This window comes from Phyllosticta citriasiana, assembly GCF_038021145.1.
Source record: "Phyllosticta citriasiana strain CBS 120426 chromosome Unknown IWZ02scaffold_8, whole genome shotgun sequence".
Lineage (NCBI taxonomy): Eukaryota > Fungi > Ascomycota > Dothideomycetes > Botryosphaeriales > Phyllostictaceae > Phyllosticta > Phyllosticta citriasiana.
The window spans coordinates 882140-897641 of NW_027117285.1; the positions used below are offsets into that span (position 1 = coordinate 882140).

Genomic DNA, 15502 nt, shown 5'->3' on the forward strand with positions numbered 1-15502 from the left:
AAGTCACAAGTTAGGCGCGAAAGGGAAATGCCCGGAGAAGAACACGAAGCACAAGTTGGGCAACGGCCACCAGCTAGACGCACACGCAAGTGGCAAACTAGCCCCAAGCCCGAAGATGCAGACGAAGTACAAGGGCGCTTAGTTAGAAACATGCGCAACTCGCCAGTTGGACGGATTCCCAACCGGCAAACTAGCCCCGAGCCGGAAGACGAAGACGAAGCACAAACTGGGCAGAAGACACCAGTCAGACGCAAGTGGAAGTTGCCCAGAGATGAACATGAAGCACAAACTGGGCGAAAGCCACCAGCTAGACGCACCTGGCAAACTAGCACAATGCCCGAAGATGGTGACGAAGCACAAGCTGGGCAAGGCTCAAAAGTTAGACGCACCTGGCAAACTAGCACCATGCTCGAAGATGGTGACGAAGCACAAGGTGGGCGAAAGCCAGAACCTGTACTTGATGGGGACAAGATTTCACGTATAAAGCCGCCGCTCACAATTGCCGAAATCAAGGCCGCCATTGCGGAGACTGAATGGGTGCTGAGCAATGATTTGAAAGGCATAGATCGCAGATACGCCTTCCGCGATTTTCAAGCCGCATTCAAATACATGTCTATGGTTGAGAATCGGGCGAGGGTGGGCTATCAACATAGGCCAGTAATGGCCAATTGGGGCAATCGATTGTTCGTACGATGGGCGTCTGCCAACACGACGTGCGTTACCAGAGTCGACCTACAAATGTCACGCTACTGCGACCGTCTATACAATGAAAGGTTTGCCGAGTCGGCGCAAGAGGAGCCCAGGCAGCCTTTCGACCAGATCCCAAAGGACCTAAGATGGGAACAAGATCGACAAGCCATGTATGGATTCGACTACTACTACCAATCCCGCGACCCTGTGGAGTTGTGGAACTGGCTCCCGTGCATGAAGCAAATGGTCTGGCGGAATCAGGCGTTCCCTCTTTGGGCAATATCACACAACCGACTCGTTTGTACAAACGTGCTATGGGATCGCAATACAGGCACGGTGAAAGGCCTGAAAAATGAAGATAAGAACAAGTGGAGGCCAGGAGGAACGATCAGGAGGGTATTTCAACCCTTTCATCGGCTGTCTCATGTAGCAGATCGAGCCAGCCAAAATTGGGATCCAGATAACTCGATCGATACGCTAGCGCGTCCATGGCATACACCAAGACTATCGTCCACATTCTTGGCCGAGGACGAGCATGAGTCGGAACCTCAGAGGAAGCGACCAGTGGAAAACTCGAGAGCCAAGAAATCTCGACCATACAAGCCAAAAGGGCGCTCCAAGACCGTCCGGATCTTTGTAGATTGAGAAATTCACGCCTTCGACGAGACACAAGAGCCGGTGTCGTAGCGTTGCTGCGGGTTCAGAGAACAGAGGCACGATGTTGACCAGAAGCGCCTCGAACCTGGGGACATGGTCTCCAAACAGCACCTTTGCACAGATGAAGCCTCGGTCTGTTGGATAGCTACTGTTTCGAAGAGACTCGCTCACGTGCGATGTCCCAACACTTGACGACGAACATGGCATAGCCCACAGTAGACTGCACAGCCTGCAAGCAACCGCGCGAGGCTTGGAGAAGAAATCCGGCAAAGCAATTGAGGGGTAAAAGACTAATGATGCATCTTCAACTATACCCAGTAGGACACACCACTCTTGACACACCAAACAAACGCGCCACAAGTGGCGGCAAAAGATTAGAAAAGCATGGGGTATAGCGTATAGAAAATCCCCTCGAAACCAATGAAGCAATTCCAATGACACAATTTCATTACAGTCCAGCCCATATGTTCCAGAATATTTCCCGTAAAGACGTTGAATCGACATGAAAAGCATAGCGACATGAGCAAAGCGTGAAAAGCACCGAGACCTACTCGTCATCGAGAATGGAACTGGCTAGCGGGCCGAAGAAGGGTACTTCGCATCTATCCAGTGTCTCGGCTGCATCACAACACGTTAGCCAACCTACACGTCACTCCAACACCTCACCAGGAATGGCACTCACCGTCCCGATACGCCCGCACAGTCAACCACGCCATGACGGCCAAATCGCCGAGCAGCAACAGGTACGAGACGAACGCCGTCCACGAGAAAATGACGTGCAGGACGAAGGCGAAGGAGAAGAGCAGCGCGCTCTGCCAGGCATGGAAGCGCACGTAGTCGCTGCGGTGCTCGAGGACGAGCAACAGCACGGCGCCGGCTGGCGGCAGCAATACATATGCCGCGCACGCCTCGACGTCCATCCGCCATCCCAGACGCGTCTCGAACAGGTCGACCTCCTCGCGCCCGAAGCGCTGGCCCCACCCGCCGCCAGGGCTGCCCCACCCGCCGCGCTCCACGTCCGCGCTGCCGCGCTGCTGCTGATTTGGCCGTGATTGCTGATCCGGATTGTCAAAGTAGCCCGTCGTCGTGTTGTTGTAGTGCAGGCCGCCGGCGGTGGTGGTGGTTCCGGTCGTCGTCGTCGTCGTCGTCGTCGTGGGCGGTGTTGTGACGCCATTGGCGGCGGCGGAGGCGGCGCGCGGGCCGGGTTTGGGACGCGTCTGCTGCGACGAGGTGCGCGGAGACGAGAGGGCGGGCGAGCGGACGCGCAGAGGTGGTGAGAAGGCCCGTGCCGTTTCTGGAGCGACGTCTTGGTAGGGGGCGAAGTTTGTGGCCATGGCCGTGATGTCGGGTCGAGATGCGGCTTGTGGTGTGGATTGGGAGCAACAGTCGCGGGACGGCCAAGTAGGTAATTGGGCTTATCGCGTCTAGGTCTCGGACGGCGGCTGCTGGTCGTCACGGTGGTTGGAGGGCACAGAATGGTCGGGCCAGAGGTCGGATGAAGGTGAAACATGAGAGAGGTTACTTGCCATACCATGGTGTCACAGTGCAGGTGCAGGCGGTGTGGCCGGGGAAAAGAGTCCATCGTAGGGCTGAGGCCTGAGCTTCATGGAGCTTGGGCCCCACGTGTGCTCAGACGGGGTTACGAGGTTGCCAGTCCAGGCTATTGGATTTTTTTTTGGGAATTTTGGACGGATGAATGATCTTGGATTCTAGTTTACAAAAATGCTGACTGTCGTCATGGGCTGAACCCACAGAGTCATCAAATAGCAATGTCTTCCACTCGCACCAAGCCATCTCCCATTCCCGCCGCAGCCCAGCCAGCATACTTGATGTTGGGATTCCAAGCCAACTGGGTGATGCCCGTTTCTTGTTCGTAAATGGTGTTGTAAACAACGCCCTCATACTGGTTCGGCAGTCCTGCCTCTACCCACAGCTTGTAGACCTCGGCTCGGAATCCCTCCAGCATCCTACTCAAAGGCCCGGGATGATTAATCTTTTCTGGTCTTGCCTGCTCGATCTGTGGTGGTGGTCTTTTGGACTCGTCCCGCGAAATGGCACCTCCTGAAGCCCCTGTAACAACTCCATTGTGATCCACGGCCCGTCTCCACTCGTGCATGAACCACGTTTGGTGCCACATCTCCGCCTTTGCGATCAGGACCTTGCGCATGATGTTTGTCGAAAGCGCCATGCCATCTGCACACGAGACGAGTACAAAAGGATGTACCGGACTTGCTGAAAGGTCGAGAATGTTGCTATTAGCACGTCCGACACTCATGTTGACGTGGAAGCGTCGAGCCGAGAGAGCGAGGAGGGTGTAGTTCTCGTCGCAGGTCAGGAAGCATTGGGAGACCTCGTGCCATGTGAGAGGGGCGCTGCCGGTGCGTGATCGCTGCGAGAGAAGTGTGTCTTGAAGCGGAGCACGAAGGTCAACCAATCGCAGGTAGCCGTCCATGCTGCTCGTCGCGACCAGAAAAGGGTGTGAGGGGTAGGCACTGGCTATGGACAGAATGTAGCTGCTGTGCACGTTTTGGTAGAACCAAGGACGGGGTGTGCCCACAACTTCCGAAGAAAGAAGAGATTCTGAAATGTCCCACACGGCCATGCTCCCGTTGGCACAGCTGACAGCGATTTGATTACTGGAGAGCCATGTTACTGACGTACAAACAGTATCTGGTGGCCTTGACTCAAAGGCCGCTTTGGTGATGTGGATGTACTGAGTGGATGCGCTATTGGGATACTTGACATCCAGTACTCTGACTTTGCCGTCGCCCCAAATGCCAGCCAGGAGTCCAAGGTTGATTTCGCCTGCGGCCGTAGAATTTCTCCGTGGGAGCGGACACCACTTAAGCTGCCTGACCGGACCCCAATCCATACAAATCACCAACTCTTTTCTCGGAGGAATGGCCATGTCCATTGCGTTGCCCTTTCCTGGCTCCACCTTCGACGCAAATCCCCAAATCTGGATGGAAGCCGAGGTAGAAGGAAGAGGCACAAATGCCGGAGCGCTGTGAGGTTGTGTAAATGCTGGAAATTTGGGTCGTTGTAGTGCTGCTATTGCAAGACGTTGATTACCGTCCAACCACGGTGCCCATTCTAGACATTGAATCTTCTTGCATAGGTTCAAAGTCCACGCTTGCCTGGCCGAGCTCTTTTTGCCGGGTCCTTTGGCATCCCAGAACTGGGCATTGTTCACTGCGTCGTCTGGTTTCAACGTGTGCAGCCTTGGGTTGGTTATAGGGCCAAAGAGAACATCCCGATCAGGGCCATCTGTTTGTGGCATGTACTTTGTGGCCTCGCTGGCCGACAGCTGCTTGGACTTTTGCTTGAATTTGAATGAAAAGGCGCCACCATTTTCGTGGTACCACTCCCAGCCCTTGGAGGCTTCATGTTGACGACATTCTTCAGTGTAGTACCGGTTGTATGCAAAGCCGCCTTCGCCTCTGTGCTCTTTGCGCGTCGGCAAAGTTGGTCGGTCATGCCATCTGTCCCGGGCTTGCACTGCCGGCCAGACGTCTTCTTCGGCCGGGCCAAAGAGGTTCATGAAGCGCGTGTCCTTTCCTGTGTTGTGGTACATTTCAGGAACTCCTCGGGATGATAATTTGCGTTCACTCTCTTCTGCCTGTTGACCTTTTCCAGTGAACTTGGCAAAGCTTCCAGTTTTGAAAGCAGAGTTTTCTGCGCGCTCTAGATAGCCGGGCTTGAAATTCTTCTTGCCCTGCTTCTTGCCTTTGCGGCGGGGTGCTCCTGGGGCGGCGCTAACGAGCTCTTCATCGTCACTGAACATCATGACAACGCTCTCGTCCTCTTCTTCTTCTTCCGGCGCTGAGCCATTAGAGCTCTCGGCAACAGAAGCGTCGTCATCGTCTTCATATTCCTCTGCAGCATTGCCGTCGGCAGCGCCATCAAACTCACCGTCGTCTTCTGAATCATTTTCTCTGGGCGGTTCACTGCTGGTGGGATCGTCGTCGTCAATATCTAAACCTTCAAAGGCATCGTTGGTGTAGCGTTTCACTGTGCGGGCCCTTGTCGATGTACGACGAGAGGCCATGGTGCTGAGGAAGGAGTCGGGACGGTGGAGTGAGAGTGAGAGTGGAAACAGGGATTGGGTTTGGTTTGGGGCTTGGAACAGAACTGCGCCGAGCGCCGAATGCCGCGTGGGTGGGTGCGGCCGACGGCACCTCATGCCATCATCGCGCCCAACTTCGAGCCCACACCATCAAACACTTAGTTTTCACAACCAAGCCGCAACCCGACCACCATTTTTCTCCTCGCCACCATTTCCATGTCACACTAGCTGCTTTCGCCCTCCTCCTCGCTCCGTCCATCGCCGCCAAAGCTGTTTGCTATGGCCTCTCTGCCTCACCACCCCACATCTCAGCGGCGATTGTCGCACCGCGAACCGGGCTCTTCATCCGACGCCACTGTGCCTCCGGCCGACCATGAGACCTTCTCAACTACCTCTGTTGACTCGGATACAATCCTCTTTAATAGCGCGCGTCAACCTCTGAGCCAAGAAGCTTCAACACCCCAAGCCCAGGCAGCTTCAGCAGCGCCCCGCCAGCCGGCCGCCGACAATGAAGAGCTACGAAGATGCTGGATATGCTTCAATGACGAGAATGAGGACGGGCCCGGATCTTCTGCTTGGAGGAGTCCTTGTCCTTGCGCATTGGTTGCCCACGAGGATTGTCTGCTCGACTGGGTTGCGAGTCAAGAGGCTCCAAATGCAAGACGGCAGGCTGGATCGGGGAGCAAGATTACGTGTCCCCAGTGCAAGAACGAGATACATCTGAAGAGGCCCCGAAGCTTGGTGGTGGAAGGAGTGAGGGCGATAGAAAAGTTTACAGGCTATTTTGTTCTTCCTGGCACCGTGGGTGTGCTGGGCTACACAGTCTTTCAAGCATGCTTCATGCATGGCGTGGGTACGGTTTACGCGGTTTTTGGCGTAAGAGATGGCATCAGGATCCTACAGCCACTCTACCAGTCCCCTTTCTGGAATGGCAGGGGGCACGAATCCGTGGCTCTAACGGCAATGTCGCGCTTTTTCCAACACGCGCGGTTGCATTTTGGCCTAGCGACCATTCCTCCTATTCTCATTGCTTCGCGCCTATCAATCGCCGACTCGATCCTCCCTATTCTCCCCGTCATTTTTCTAGCATCGTCTGGGCCAGAGGACTTTTTGGATTTCCGCACGGGAAGCTGGCCCCCAAGCGCATCTCTCTGCTTTTCTCTTCTCCCATATATTCGCGCCGCCTACAACAAGTACATGGAAAGAGTCTGGGGCAAGAAGCAGCGCCAATGGCTTAAGGAGATGCAACCGCGGGCGGGTGAGACGGACGACGCGCAGGCCGCCGACGATGAGCGCGACGACGACGCCCTACGAGACCAAGACGACGCCATTCTCGCCCTTGATCTCGATGTACGCATTGATCTAGGTGACGAGGATGACGCGGACGAGCATTTCCACGACGACTTCCACATCCTCCCAGGCGAGCCCGTCGACCCAAACGCTGCTCATCCATTCGATGCCCCTCCTCTTGCTGACAATAATCCTGCTGCACAGGCCGCCGCTCAAGCGCAAGCGCAAGTTCCCGGTCACGATGCACCGCAGCAGCAGCGACAACAACCAAACGGACATCCGCGGCCTCGGGCGCGTCCAGCCCGCGAGCGCAACCTCATCTGGCAAGGAACCAATCTCGCCGACACGGTCCTGGGCGCCCTAGTCTTCCCCTCCATCGCCGCGGCCGTGGGCGAGTTGCTGCGACTGGGACTGCCAAAGAGCTTGACGGCGCCGCCAGCCACCATTTTCAGCCGCCCAACGGGTTTCTTGCAGCAGCGGTGGGCGCGCAGCTTGATGGGCGGATGTCTTTTCGTCGTCGTAAAGGATGCCGTCATGCTGTATATGCGCTGGCGGATGGCGCAGAGCCATCGGCGGAGGAAGGTGCTGGACTACGACAAGAAGAAGGGCAGGGTCGTCGAGGTCTAGCTGGCGTGATGGGAGCATTTGGTTTTTTCTCTATCTGCGGCGTTCTAGCCACGCACGCAGACTGGCAAGCCAACAGGAAACATTTGAGCTCGAGCCTTCCCATACGTATCATCGTGAGGTCGGGATTTGGAAACCCTTGAATCCGAGCGTGGACCCAGGTGTGCGCTTACGGTACGGCGTAAGCATGTAAGCATGTCTGTATGAAGGTGTCGCTGCCGCAGCGCAGGGCAGCGCTCCTCCTGCAGGTAGGTAGGCAGCGGTGGAGCACAAGCTGCGGCGTCATGCAAGTGAGCATCCCACCATGTTCAACGCTGCGACGCACGCACATGTAGCGATGCACCCTTGCTTAGGTAAACAGGGACGTCTGCCCACTACATGCATGGAAGCAAGCAAGCAAGCAAATGGCCAGTCTGAGCACCGACGCTCGAATAGTCAATGTGTAGGTTGCCGTTGCATTTCTGCGATTCAAAGGAAATAAATATGTTATTCGACAGACTCCATGGGTATTTCATCCCGTCCCAAACGCCATACCATGCCACGCCATACCACGCCACACTGCAAAAGAAGCCACCCATCCGCCCCTTACTTAGGGAAGATGGTCTGCGGCGGACTGCTGACGCTATGACAATGACAGCTGTGATCGCGGCAGCCGGTCGGATGCAAAGGGTCGTACTTGGGATATCCCAAATCCTCGTCGCTGTCCGTCTCGTCGTCGACATCAGCAGCTGTGGCAGGAATCTCAGCAGCCGCAATGTTTTCTTTGCCAACGTCGTCGCTCTTCTTGAAGTCCTCAGCGCCGCCAAAGGCCTTTTTGAAGCCTCCCCTAGCGGGTGCCGGGGGCGGGAGAGCGTCGCGGGTTGGCTGTTGTTGCTGCTGCTGCTGCTGCTGCTGGGGTTCCTCGACAGGAAGCGCCTTGCCAAAGGCGCTCTTGAAGCCGCCCTTTTTGAAGCCGCCTTTCTTGCTGGGCGGCAGGTCCATCTTGACGGGATCCATGGAGATGAGGCCGGCTTCCTCGTCGGCCTTGCGCTCGGCGCGGCGAGCCTTTTCGGCGGCCTGTGGGTTCTTGGACATTTCTTTCATGTCTTTGAGGCGCTGTTTTGACTGCGTTAGGAGCATGAAGGAGAGAGACTGTGGGGATAGAAAGTATGGATGGATATTTGGAGAGGGAGGAACAGGGAGCGGATCATGGTCTTTCCTTTTTGTGCTGGTGGTCGTAGGAGGATATGTGTGCTTCAAACTCATTGTGACGCTTGTAGCCCTTGTTGCACAACTCGCCTGTTGCCACGAGTGTTAGTTCTGGATGCTTCGAGTTACTTGATGGAGTTTCGAATTACAGAAGAAGTTTTTAGCTGCCTCGCGGGCGCTGTCGGTCTGATTGACAGGCGTCAGTCTCGAGGTTCTACATGCTGCTTTGAGAACATGGGACCATGGCGGAGCTGCCTACCAGAGGAGCGGGATTGGTAAAGGCGCGCTGAGGCCGATTAGCATTCGGTATTGTACGGCATGGCTTGTAAACTGACAGGAGGCATATTGGCTCTTTCTTGGACAATATTTGCGGGGAATGTCCAAGCTAGTGTCCAGGACAGCTTGAAGCGATGTTGGTCTCTGCTGGCGGGACGGAACCTGAAGGACCTCGAAGGATGCTTATCTCATGAATCAGACGGGTGTCGCTTCGGGCGTTGTGATTACTAAACAACCCTAGGGCCTCTAGAGTGTTAAGGCTTAATCTAAGCTATATCCGGCTAGCGCCTATATAAGGTAGTACCCTTAGTAATACGTCTAAGAGTAACTTAAACTTATTTATATATAAGGTTTTAGGAGGCTAGAATTTACTATGCTATAACTCTATAATACATTATTATACTACCTTACTTTACACTTTCCCGCATTCTTTAAAGCTTATACTTTTATAGAATATCTATTTTAGCTATATAGTCTTAAGAGTTCATGTTAATTTATATTAAAGTATTAAAAGTTATACCCCTCTAAAGTGTATAGGGCGACCCTCCTCTAGATTAAAGGTATAATCTAATAATAATAACATAAACCCCTATTAAATTATATATATACTATTTTATCTTTAGATTCTAAATCCTATCATGTTAAAAGAGGATGACTTAGGCTAAGTTTTAGTAGGTTTCTAGGTAGTATCTATATATCCTATTTAGTTAGTTATAGTACATAACTAGTAGTTAGAATTTTAAGAGATGTTAAATTAAAGACGTAAGGGCATTATAAAAGTTTACTAGGATATTATAAATATTAGTATTAGTACTAGTTACGTTATAGACATTAAAGTGCTTACCTTTCTAAAGTATATACTAAACGCGTGTAGCTAAGTCTATATTAGTAGACCCTAGAAACCCTATAAACTTAAGGAACCCTATAAATTTAAGGAACCCTATAAACTTAAGGAACCCTAAGAGCTAATAGTAGGTAATTATAGGGGTAAGTAATCTTAGGCGTAAGTATATAGGTAGAAGGAACTATAACCTAAACTACTAAAATAGACGGCTGCTCTTAATAGCTAATATAGTAGTAGTTACGTACTATATACCCTAAAATCTATACCTAAGGGCTAACATAATTAACTTTATACGTAATCTAGTATAGGCTCTAACCTTATATTAAGTTTTAGATCTAGTATTAGTAATAAGGCGTTATAGTTAGGGGATGATCTTTTAACCTAAATAACTATCCTAGAGCCCTAGTTTAACGCTACGTCTAAAGTAGAGCATAACCTTATACGTTATTTTAGTTAGATTCTATAAATAAGGCTATAGGCCCTAAAAGACGTTATTAGCCTAGCGCGTTACTTAGATAATATAGAGTTCTAAGAAGTAACGTTATAACTCTATCTTATAAGAATCCTTAATAAGATAAAGCCTAGGGTAAACCTCTAGCTATATTAGGAGTAGATTCGTACCTTATAGAGGTTAATCTTTAGGAAAGGTTATATAATTCTAATTACTTAGACTAGATTTAGGAAAAGCCTTATCTTATACGTATATACTATCTTAACCGGCTAGGTAACTATTTAGATTATCCTACTTAGTAAACTAGGTAACGAATAGCGGGCTAATATTAGAAGATTAAGTAGATATAGGCCCTATCTTATTAATTTAGAGAGTAAAGTAGAGAACCTAAGACTCTTAGTAGAGGTCTAAGTAGGGAAATATACTTATATCCTCTTTAGGCCTAAGTAGGCGGTAGAAGAGGAGGTCTATATAGTGTTATAGTCTATTAAGACTAAGATTAGCATGCTTACCATTAATAAGTATCATCTTATTAAGTAGTAGGCAGGTTTCTAGCTATACTTTACTACTTTAAAGGAGCTATATAGTTTCCTTAGCCTAGAGACTATCTAGTTTACTTATTTAGCTATAATAGATGATGAGACTAAGTAGGCTATTAAAAGAGATGCCGGGTTCCTAAATAAAGGGCTATAGCTAGGCTAGACGTAGGTAATTTACATGTTAATTAATCGCCCTAACATCTCTATCTACATGCGTCTAATTCTAAGAGGCTAGAAAGGATCATTTAAGGGGCTCTACTTTATACTAGATATAAGTATTAGCGCCTCTATATAGATAAGTACCCCTAAGTAGATACTAAAGATAATTATTTTTGTTAATAGTATTAGGATAGTCTAGAATATAGTAACTTACCTTTAATCTATCCTCATTACTAAGATAAAGGACTACGCTACTAATAAATAATATAGTTAGGGTCATAATAGGAAAGGTAGATACGTAATAAACGTTATTAGTAAGTTTATATTACGGGTTACGGAATTTAATAAGGATAATTAATATAAGGAGTTCTATAAGCCGGACTTAGCTATACGCATCATAGTAGTAATAACCTCTCTTAGAATAGGTATTAACGTCCTAGACGTAGAGTATATTATTACGTAGGACTTCCTACCTAAATGATCTCTTAGAGATATCTAGTAGTAACTTAGTTATAGTAGATATAGCTTTAGATAAATAAGCTAAGGAATCATGCTTCTTCTATACTAGGCCTTTAATAACTAGGGCTAGGATTAGCTAAAAGAGGATATAAGGTCTCTAAAAAAGACTCCGGTCCTATTACTAGGATATCTAAAAGAGACTAGGAACATGACCTAGTAGGCGTAGAGAGAGTTAAGATAAGTTACGTAGTTAAGTAATCCTACTAGTAACACTATAGATAACTCATCCTAGTAGTTAGCTACTATATCTAGTACTCTAGTTAGGACTAACTTATCTAGAGTCCTATTATAGACTAAACGGGATATAGCGAACTAGAGGGAACTAGATAAGGTTTAGAAAGATATAATTAACGGATGCTATTAGAGAGTATTCCTAGAGTATCTTAGAGAGAATAAATTACTATATAGCGCTAGACTACCTCCTATACCGGTTAAACGCTACTATAGTTACTATAATCTAGTACTATTCCTAATCTTTATACTAGCCCTACTACGGCTAAAGAAGCTAAGGTATCTAAAAGTAGGGTATAGGCTAGGGTTTACCTTAGAGTCTATTAATAAGTAGTTATTAGAGGTAGTAGAAGAGAAGTATAGTAGGCGTATAAGGTAATTCTAGTTAATACTAGCGCTAATTATAAGGGACGCCTAGTACTAGTAAATAGCGCATTTTTTTAGTAGGCGTAAGAGTATAGAGTTCTAGGAATCATTAATACTAGATGCTTTATATAAGGAGGTCCTATTATTAAAGGAGTAGAAGTATCTAGAGATAATAGGTTAGCGACTACTTAAGTACCTTAAAGGACCGGTTATCTAATATATAGAAGAGTAGGTAGAAAAGGCTAGATAAGAGAAGAAGAGAAAGAGTAAGGAGAAGAAGCGGGCTAAGTAGGTAGCTTAAGAGACTTAATTAACCCTAGGGACTTAATTAACCCTAGGGAGTAAAGGAACCTATAAGATAGGGAATCTATTAGAGTATAAGATGTATTAGGCGCGTATTTACGCCTATAATAACTAACTCTCTTACGTTATTACTAAGTAAAACCTTATACGGATACATAGAACGCTATCTAGTTCTCTATAGCTCCTTATTTAAGTAAGAGAGGACTAATAATAGTAGTAGTAGTAGTAGTAGTGAGTCTTAGTACTAGATTTATAAATAGGAGAGGGGGCCTTACTTTCTAATATCTCTAAATTATAGTATATACTAGAGATATAATTAGAGGTTATAGGATAGGTTAAGGTTACTAATTTATAACGAGTACTAGAGACGTAATTAGGAGACGTCTAAGATGCCTAGGTTATTAACTCTCCTATACCGTTAGAGAAAGTAGGCCGGAAATAATAAGGTAGTAGGCTAGTAGGATTAAGAGGAATACTAAAGTAGAGGCTAAGAGGGGGTAGTTAGAAGCCCTATATACTAAGTATACTAAGGCTATAGGGTTATCTACTAAATAGTTTAAGACCTAGTACTTCTATAACTTATATACTACGGAGGCGGCGTCTATTATTAGAATAGAAACTACTAAATTTAGAGCCGCGGTCCTTACAGCTAGTAGTAGGATTCTTACTAAAATTAAGGGTGTCTAGGTGTTTACGCACTCTAATAGAGAGGGTAAGATATAGTAGATACTACTAAGTATCGTAATAGCTATTAGACGTAGCTATTAGACGCGACGCGATAGCTATTAGACGCTAGTAACGCGAGTATATTATAACTACGCCCTTACGCGATTACTTAATAAGCCGAAGATGATTATAACTAAGCCGCGTAAACCGGCTAAGCCGTATAAGCCGGCGGTGCTAATAGATAATAAATACTACTAAGGATATATAGCCTACTTAACAGCTAATAAAACTTCGCGCGGTAATAAGAAGATTAATTTCTTATCTATTTTAATAACATAACTAAAGTAGTAATTCGCGTAGTAAAGAGAGAGTTTAGTTCTTATTTTACTTCTTATATAAATATATATAGAAGATAGAAGAGTACATAGTATCTTCTATATTTATAATAATTAATAAGACTTTACTTAACTTTATCTCTTCTCTACTTAACTTTAATTAAGTTCTTTTAATTTTATATACGTCTAACTAAGTAGATAGCCTTTAGGCGAAAGCCTACATATTAGCTACTTAATAATTCATAATAGATATAGAAGATCATTCTAGGTATTATCCCTATCCTACTTTTTTATCACCTAAGGGAGGTATTAGAATACCTAAACTAGGCATACTATATATATAGCTTAAGCCTTATATATGACTACCTATTATTTAAGAAGGTAATTTAAGTCGTCTTAGTAAGGCGCATTAGTGTTATCTAAAGACTAAAGAGTATTAAGTACATGTTAACTATAGAAGTCTTTATAAGGCTATAGTATAGCATATAAATATTAAGGAGGCGTCCTCTCTATACCTACTTATAAGAAAGTAGAAGACTATTCTATATATAGATAGTATAGCTAAGAATTAAGCCTACGTAACTAGTACTTAAGAGGAGTCTAGTAGTTAATAATAAATACCCTTATATAAAGGTACTAAATTACCTTATAAATCTAAGGAAGGAAGAGGATAGGTATTCCCCTTCTTATTATAATCTTTTTACTCCCTATTACTAGTTAAGCTTAATATGTAAGTATAAGAGAAAGGTCTTTTTTACATAATATAATTTTAGGTTAAAGAAGCTTTTAGGCATATTCTACTAGAAGAAGCTAATAACTATTAATCTAAGATTACCCCCCTTATAAAGGGATAAACATAGGATATTACTATTTACATGAAGATATAAATTAAGACTCTTAAATAAGTTATCCTTAACTTAGTAGAAAGAATTATAAGTTATTAAATAATGTCGCGTAAAGATACTATTAAGTTAATAAGTTTATAGTATTTAGAAGAGAACGGATCCTAGAAGAAGAAGAAATACATACTAAGAGTACCTAACCTACCCGAATTAATGAATGGCTAAAACCCTACATATAAGTATTAGTAGCTACTTATGAATAATAAAATCCGTAGTAATAAAGACCACTTTAAAAGAGGTACTACTATAGATACTAAGGAAGCTATTATAAGTTACATCCTCTTAAGGATATAGGGTAAGGTAGTATAGCGTCTAGTACTATTTTTACGTGCTTATATAAAGATAGATGATCTAGTTCTTAATACTAACTTATATTACTAGCTTAAGTAAGTATTCGAGAATCTATATCGGTAAAAGGATGTAAAGAAGAAGCTAAAGGACCTTTATTATAAAATTCCTATAGATCTTTAGAAGTTCTAGTTAGAGTTTATATACCTAGCTTTAGAGGCTAATCTTCCGCACGAATAATAGAAAGAGGATTTTTACTCTTTATTAGATCCCCTACTATAAACTCATTTAGTAGGAATTAAATAAGACGACTCCATCTTATTTAAAGAATACCTTTAAAAGGCATACCCTATTATATAAAGTATAATTAATTATTAAAATAGTAGAAACATATCTTTATCATCCTAGGAAGACCGTATAAAGAAATAATAATAGGAATAAGTAGGTAAATCTACTCTTTTAATAGGTAGAAGTTTAAGAGAGTAGCCTTTTTTAAGATTATTATAGAGACCTACTCCTCGCGTGATAACGGAAAATCTAATACATAAAGGAAAAGCGGAACTCTAAGGTAATATTAAACCCTACTATTAATATAGAAAGTTTAGATACCTTATCTAATAGTACCTAGAAACTAAAGTAAAGATAGTTAATACTATAATAGAAGAAGAAGGAGAAGAGCGTATAATATTAGAACTATACTCTTCTTTATCGGAAAATAATAAGTCTTAGGGGAAGTCTCCTCCCTAAGATATAAGCTTAGAGCTCTATAAATAGCTAATTTATAGGTAAACATTTATAACCTTATTAGAGGATACCTATTTACTATATAAACTATAATTATAGCTAGTAGTTACGCTATATCTATTTATACCCTAGTTAATACTAGCATAAATAGATCTAGCTTTATTCATCCTTAACTTCTTCTATAACTTAGGGAATTAGGGATTAAGAAAAGAAAGATTACTAGTAGGAACCTTAAAGTCTCTAGGTTTAACTAACGCATAAATAAGTAACTTAATTTCGTTTATTAATTATAATTCTATTTCTAATATTAGCTAGTTATAATATACGCCTTTATACTAGATATTAGGTGCTATAATATTATTCT

The 15502-nt window shown here is 45.3% G+C and overlaps 5 protein-coding genes across 5 annotated transcripts; 2 read left to right on the forward strand and 3 right to left on the reverse strand.

Moving 5' to 3' along the window:
- Positions 1-405: 405 nt before the first annotated feature.
- IWZ02DRAFT_379495 (uncharacterized protein) lies at positions 406-762 on the forward strand (the record flags this gene model as incomplete). Its single annotated transcript, XM_066765046.1, has 1 exon — positions 406-762. A coding segment is annotated over one exon (357 nt), but the record flags the coding sequence as incomplete, so codon positions are not given.
- Positions 763-1894: 1132 nt separating this feature from the next.
- On the reverse strand, positions 1895-2681 carry IWZ02DRAFT_379799 (uncharacterized protein; the record flags this gene model as incomplete). Its single annotated transcript, XM_066765064.1, has 3 exons — positions 1895-1965; positions 2030-2300; positions 2364-2681. The coding sequence occupies 3 exons, from the start codon at positions 2679-2681 to the stop codon at positions 1895-1897; spliced, it is 660 nt and encodes a 219-aa protein (XP_066621754.1).
- Positions 2682-3106: 425 nt separating this feature from the next.
- On the reverse strand, positions 3107-5395 carry IWZ02DRAFT_379793 (WD40-repeat-containing domain protein; the record flags this gene model as incomplete). Its single annotated transcript, XM_066765063.1, has 2 exons — positions 3107-3340; positions 3443-5395. The coding sequence occupies 2 exons, from the start codon at positions 5393-5395 to the stop codon at positions 3107-3109; spliced, it is 2187 nt and encodes a 728-aa protein (XP_066621755.1).
- Positions 5396-5525: 130 nt separating this feature from the next.
- Positions 5526-7548, forward strand: IWZ02DRAFT_296368 (uncharacterized protein). Its single transcript, XM_066763864.1, has one exon. It carries the CDS (start codon positions 5693-5695, stop codon positions 7328-7330), a length of 1638 nt encoding a protein of 545 aa, XP_066621756.1. The 5' UTR covers positions 5526-5692; the 3' UTR covers positions 7331-7548.
- A 214-nt stretch (positions 7549-7762) lies between these two features.
- On the reverse strand, positions 7763-9003 carry IWZ02DRAFT_454474 (putative C2H2 finger domain protein; the record flags this gene model as incomplete). Its single annotated transcript, XM_066767723.1, has 5 exons — positions 8851-9003; positions 8775-8801; positions 8665-8701; positions 8528-8605; positions 7763-8424 (listed from the first exon to the last, which is right to left on the reverse strand). Coding segments are annotated over exons 1-5 (659 nt in total), but the record flags the coding sequence as incomplete, so codon positions are not given.
- Positions 9004-15502: the final 6499 nt, after the last annotated feature.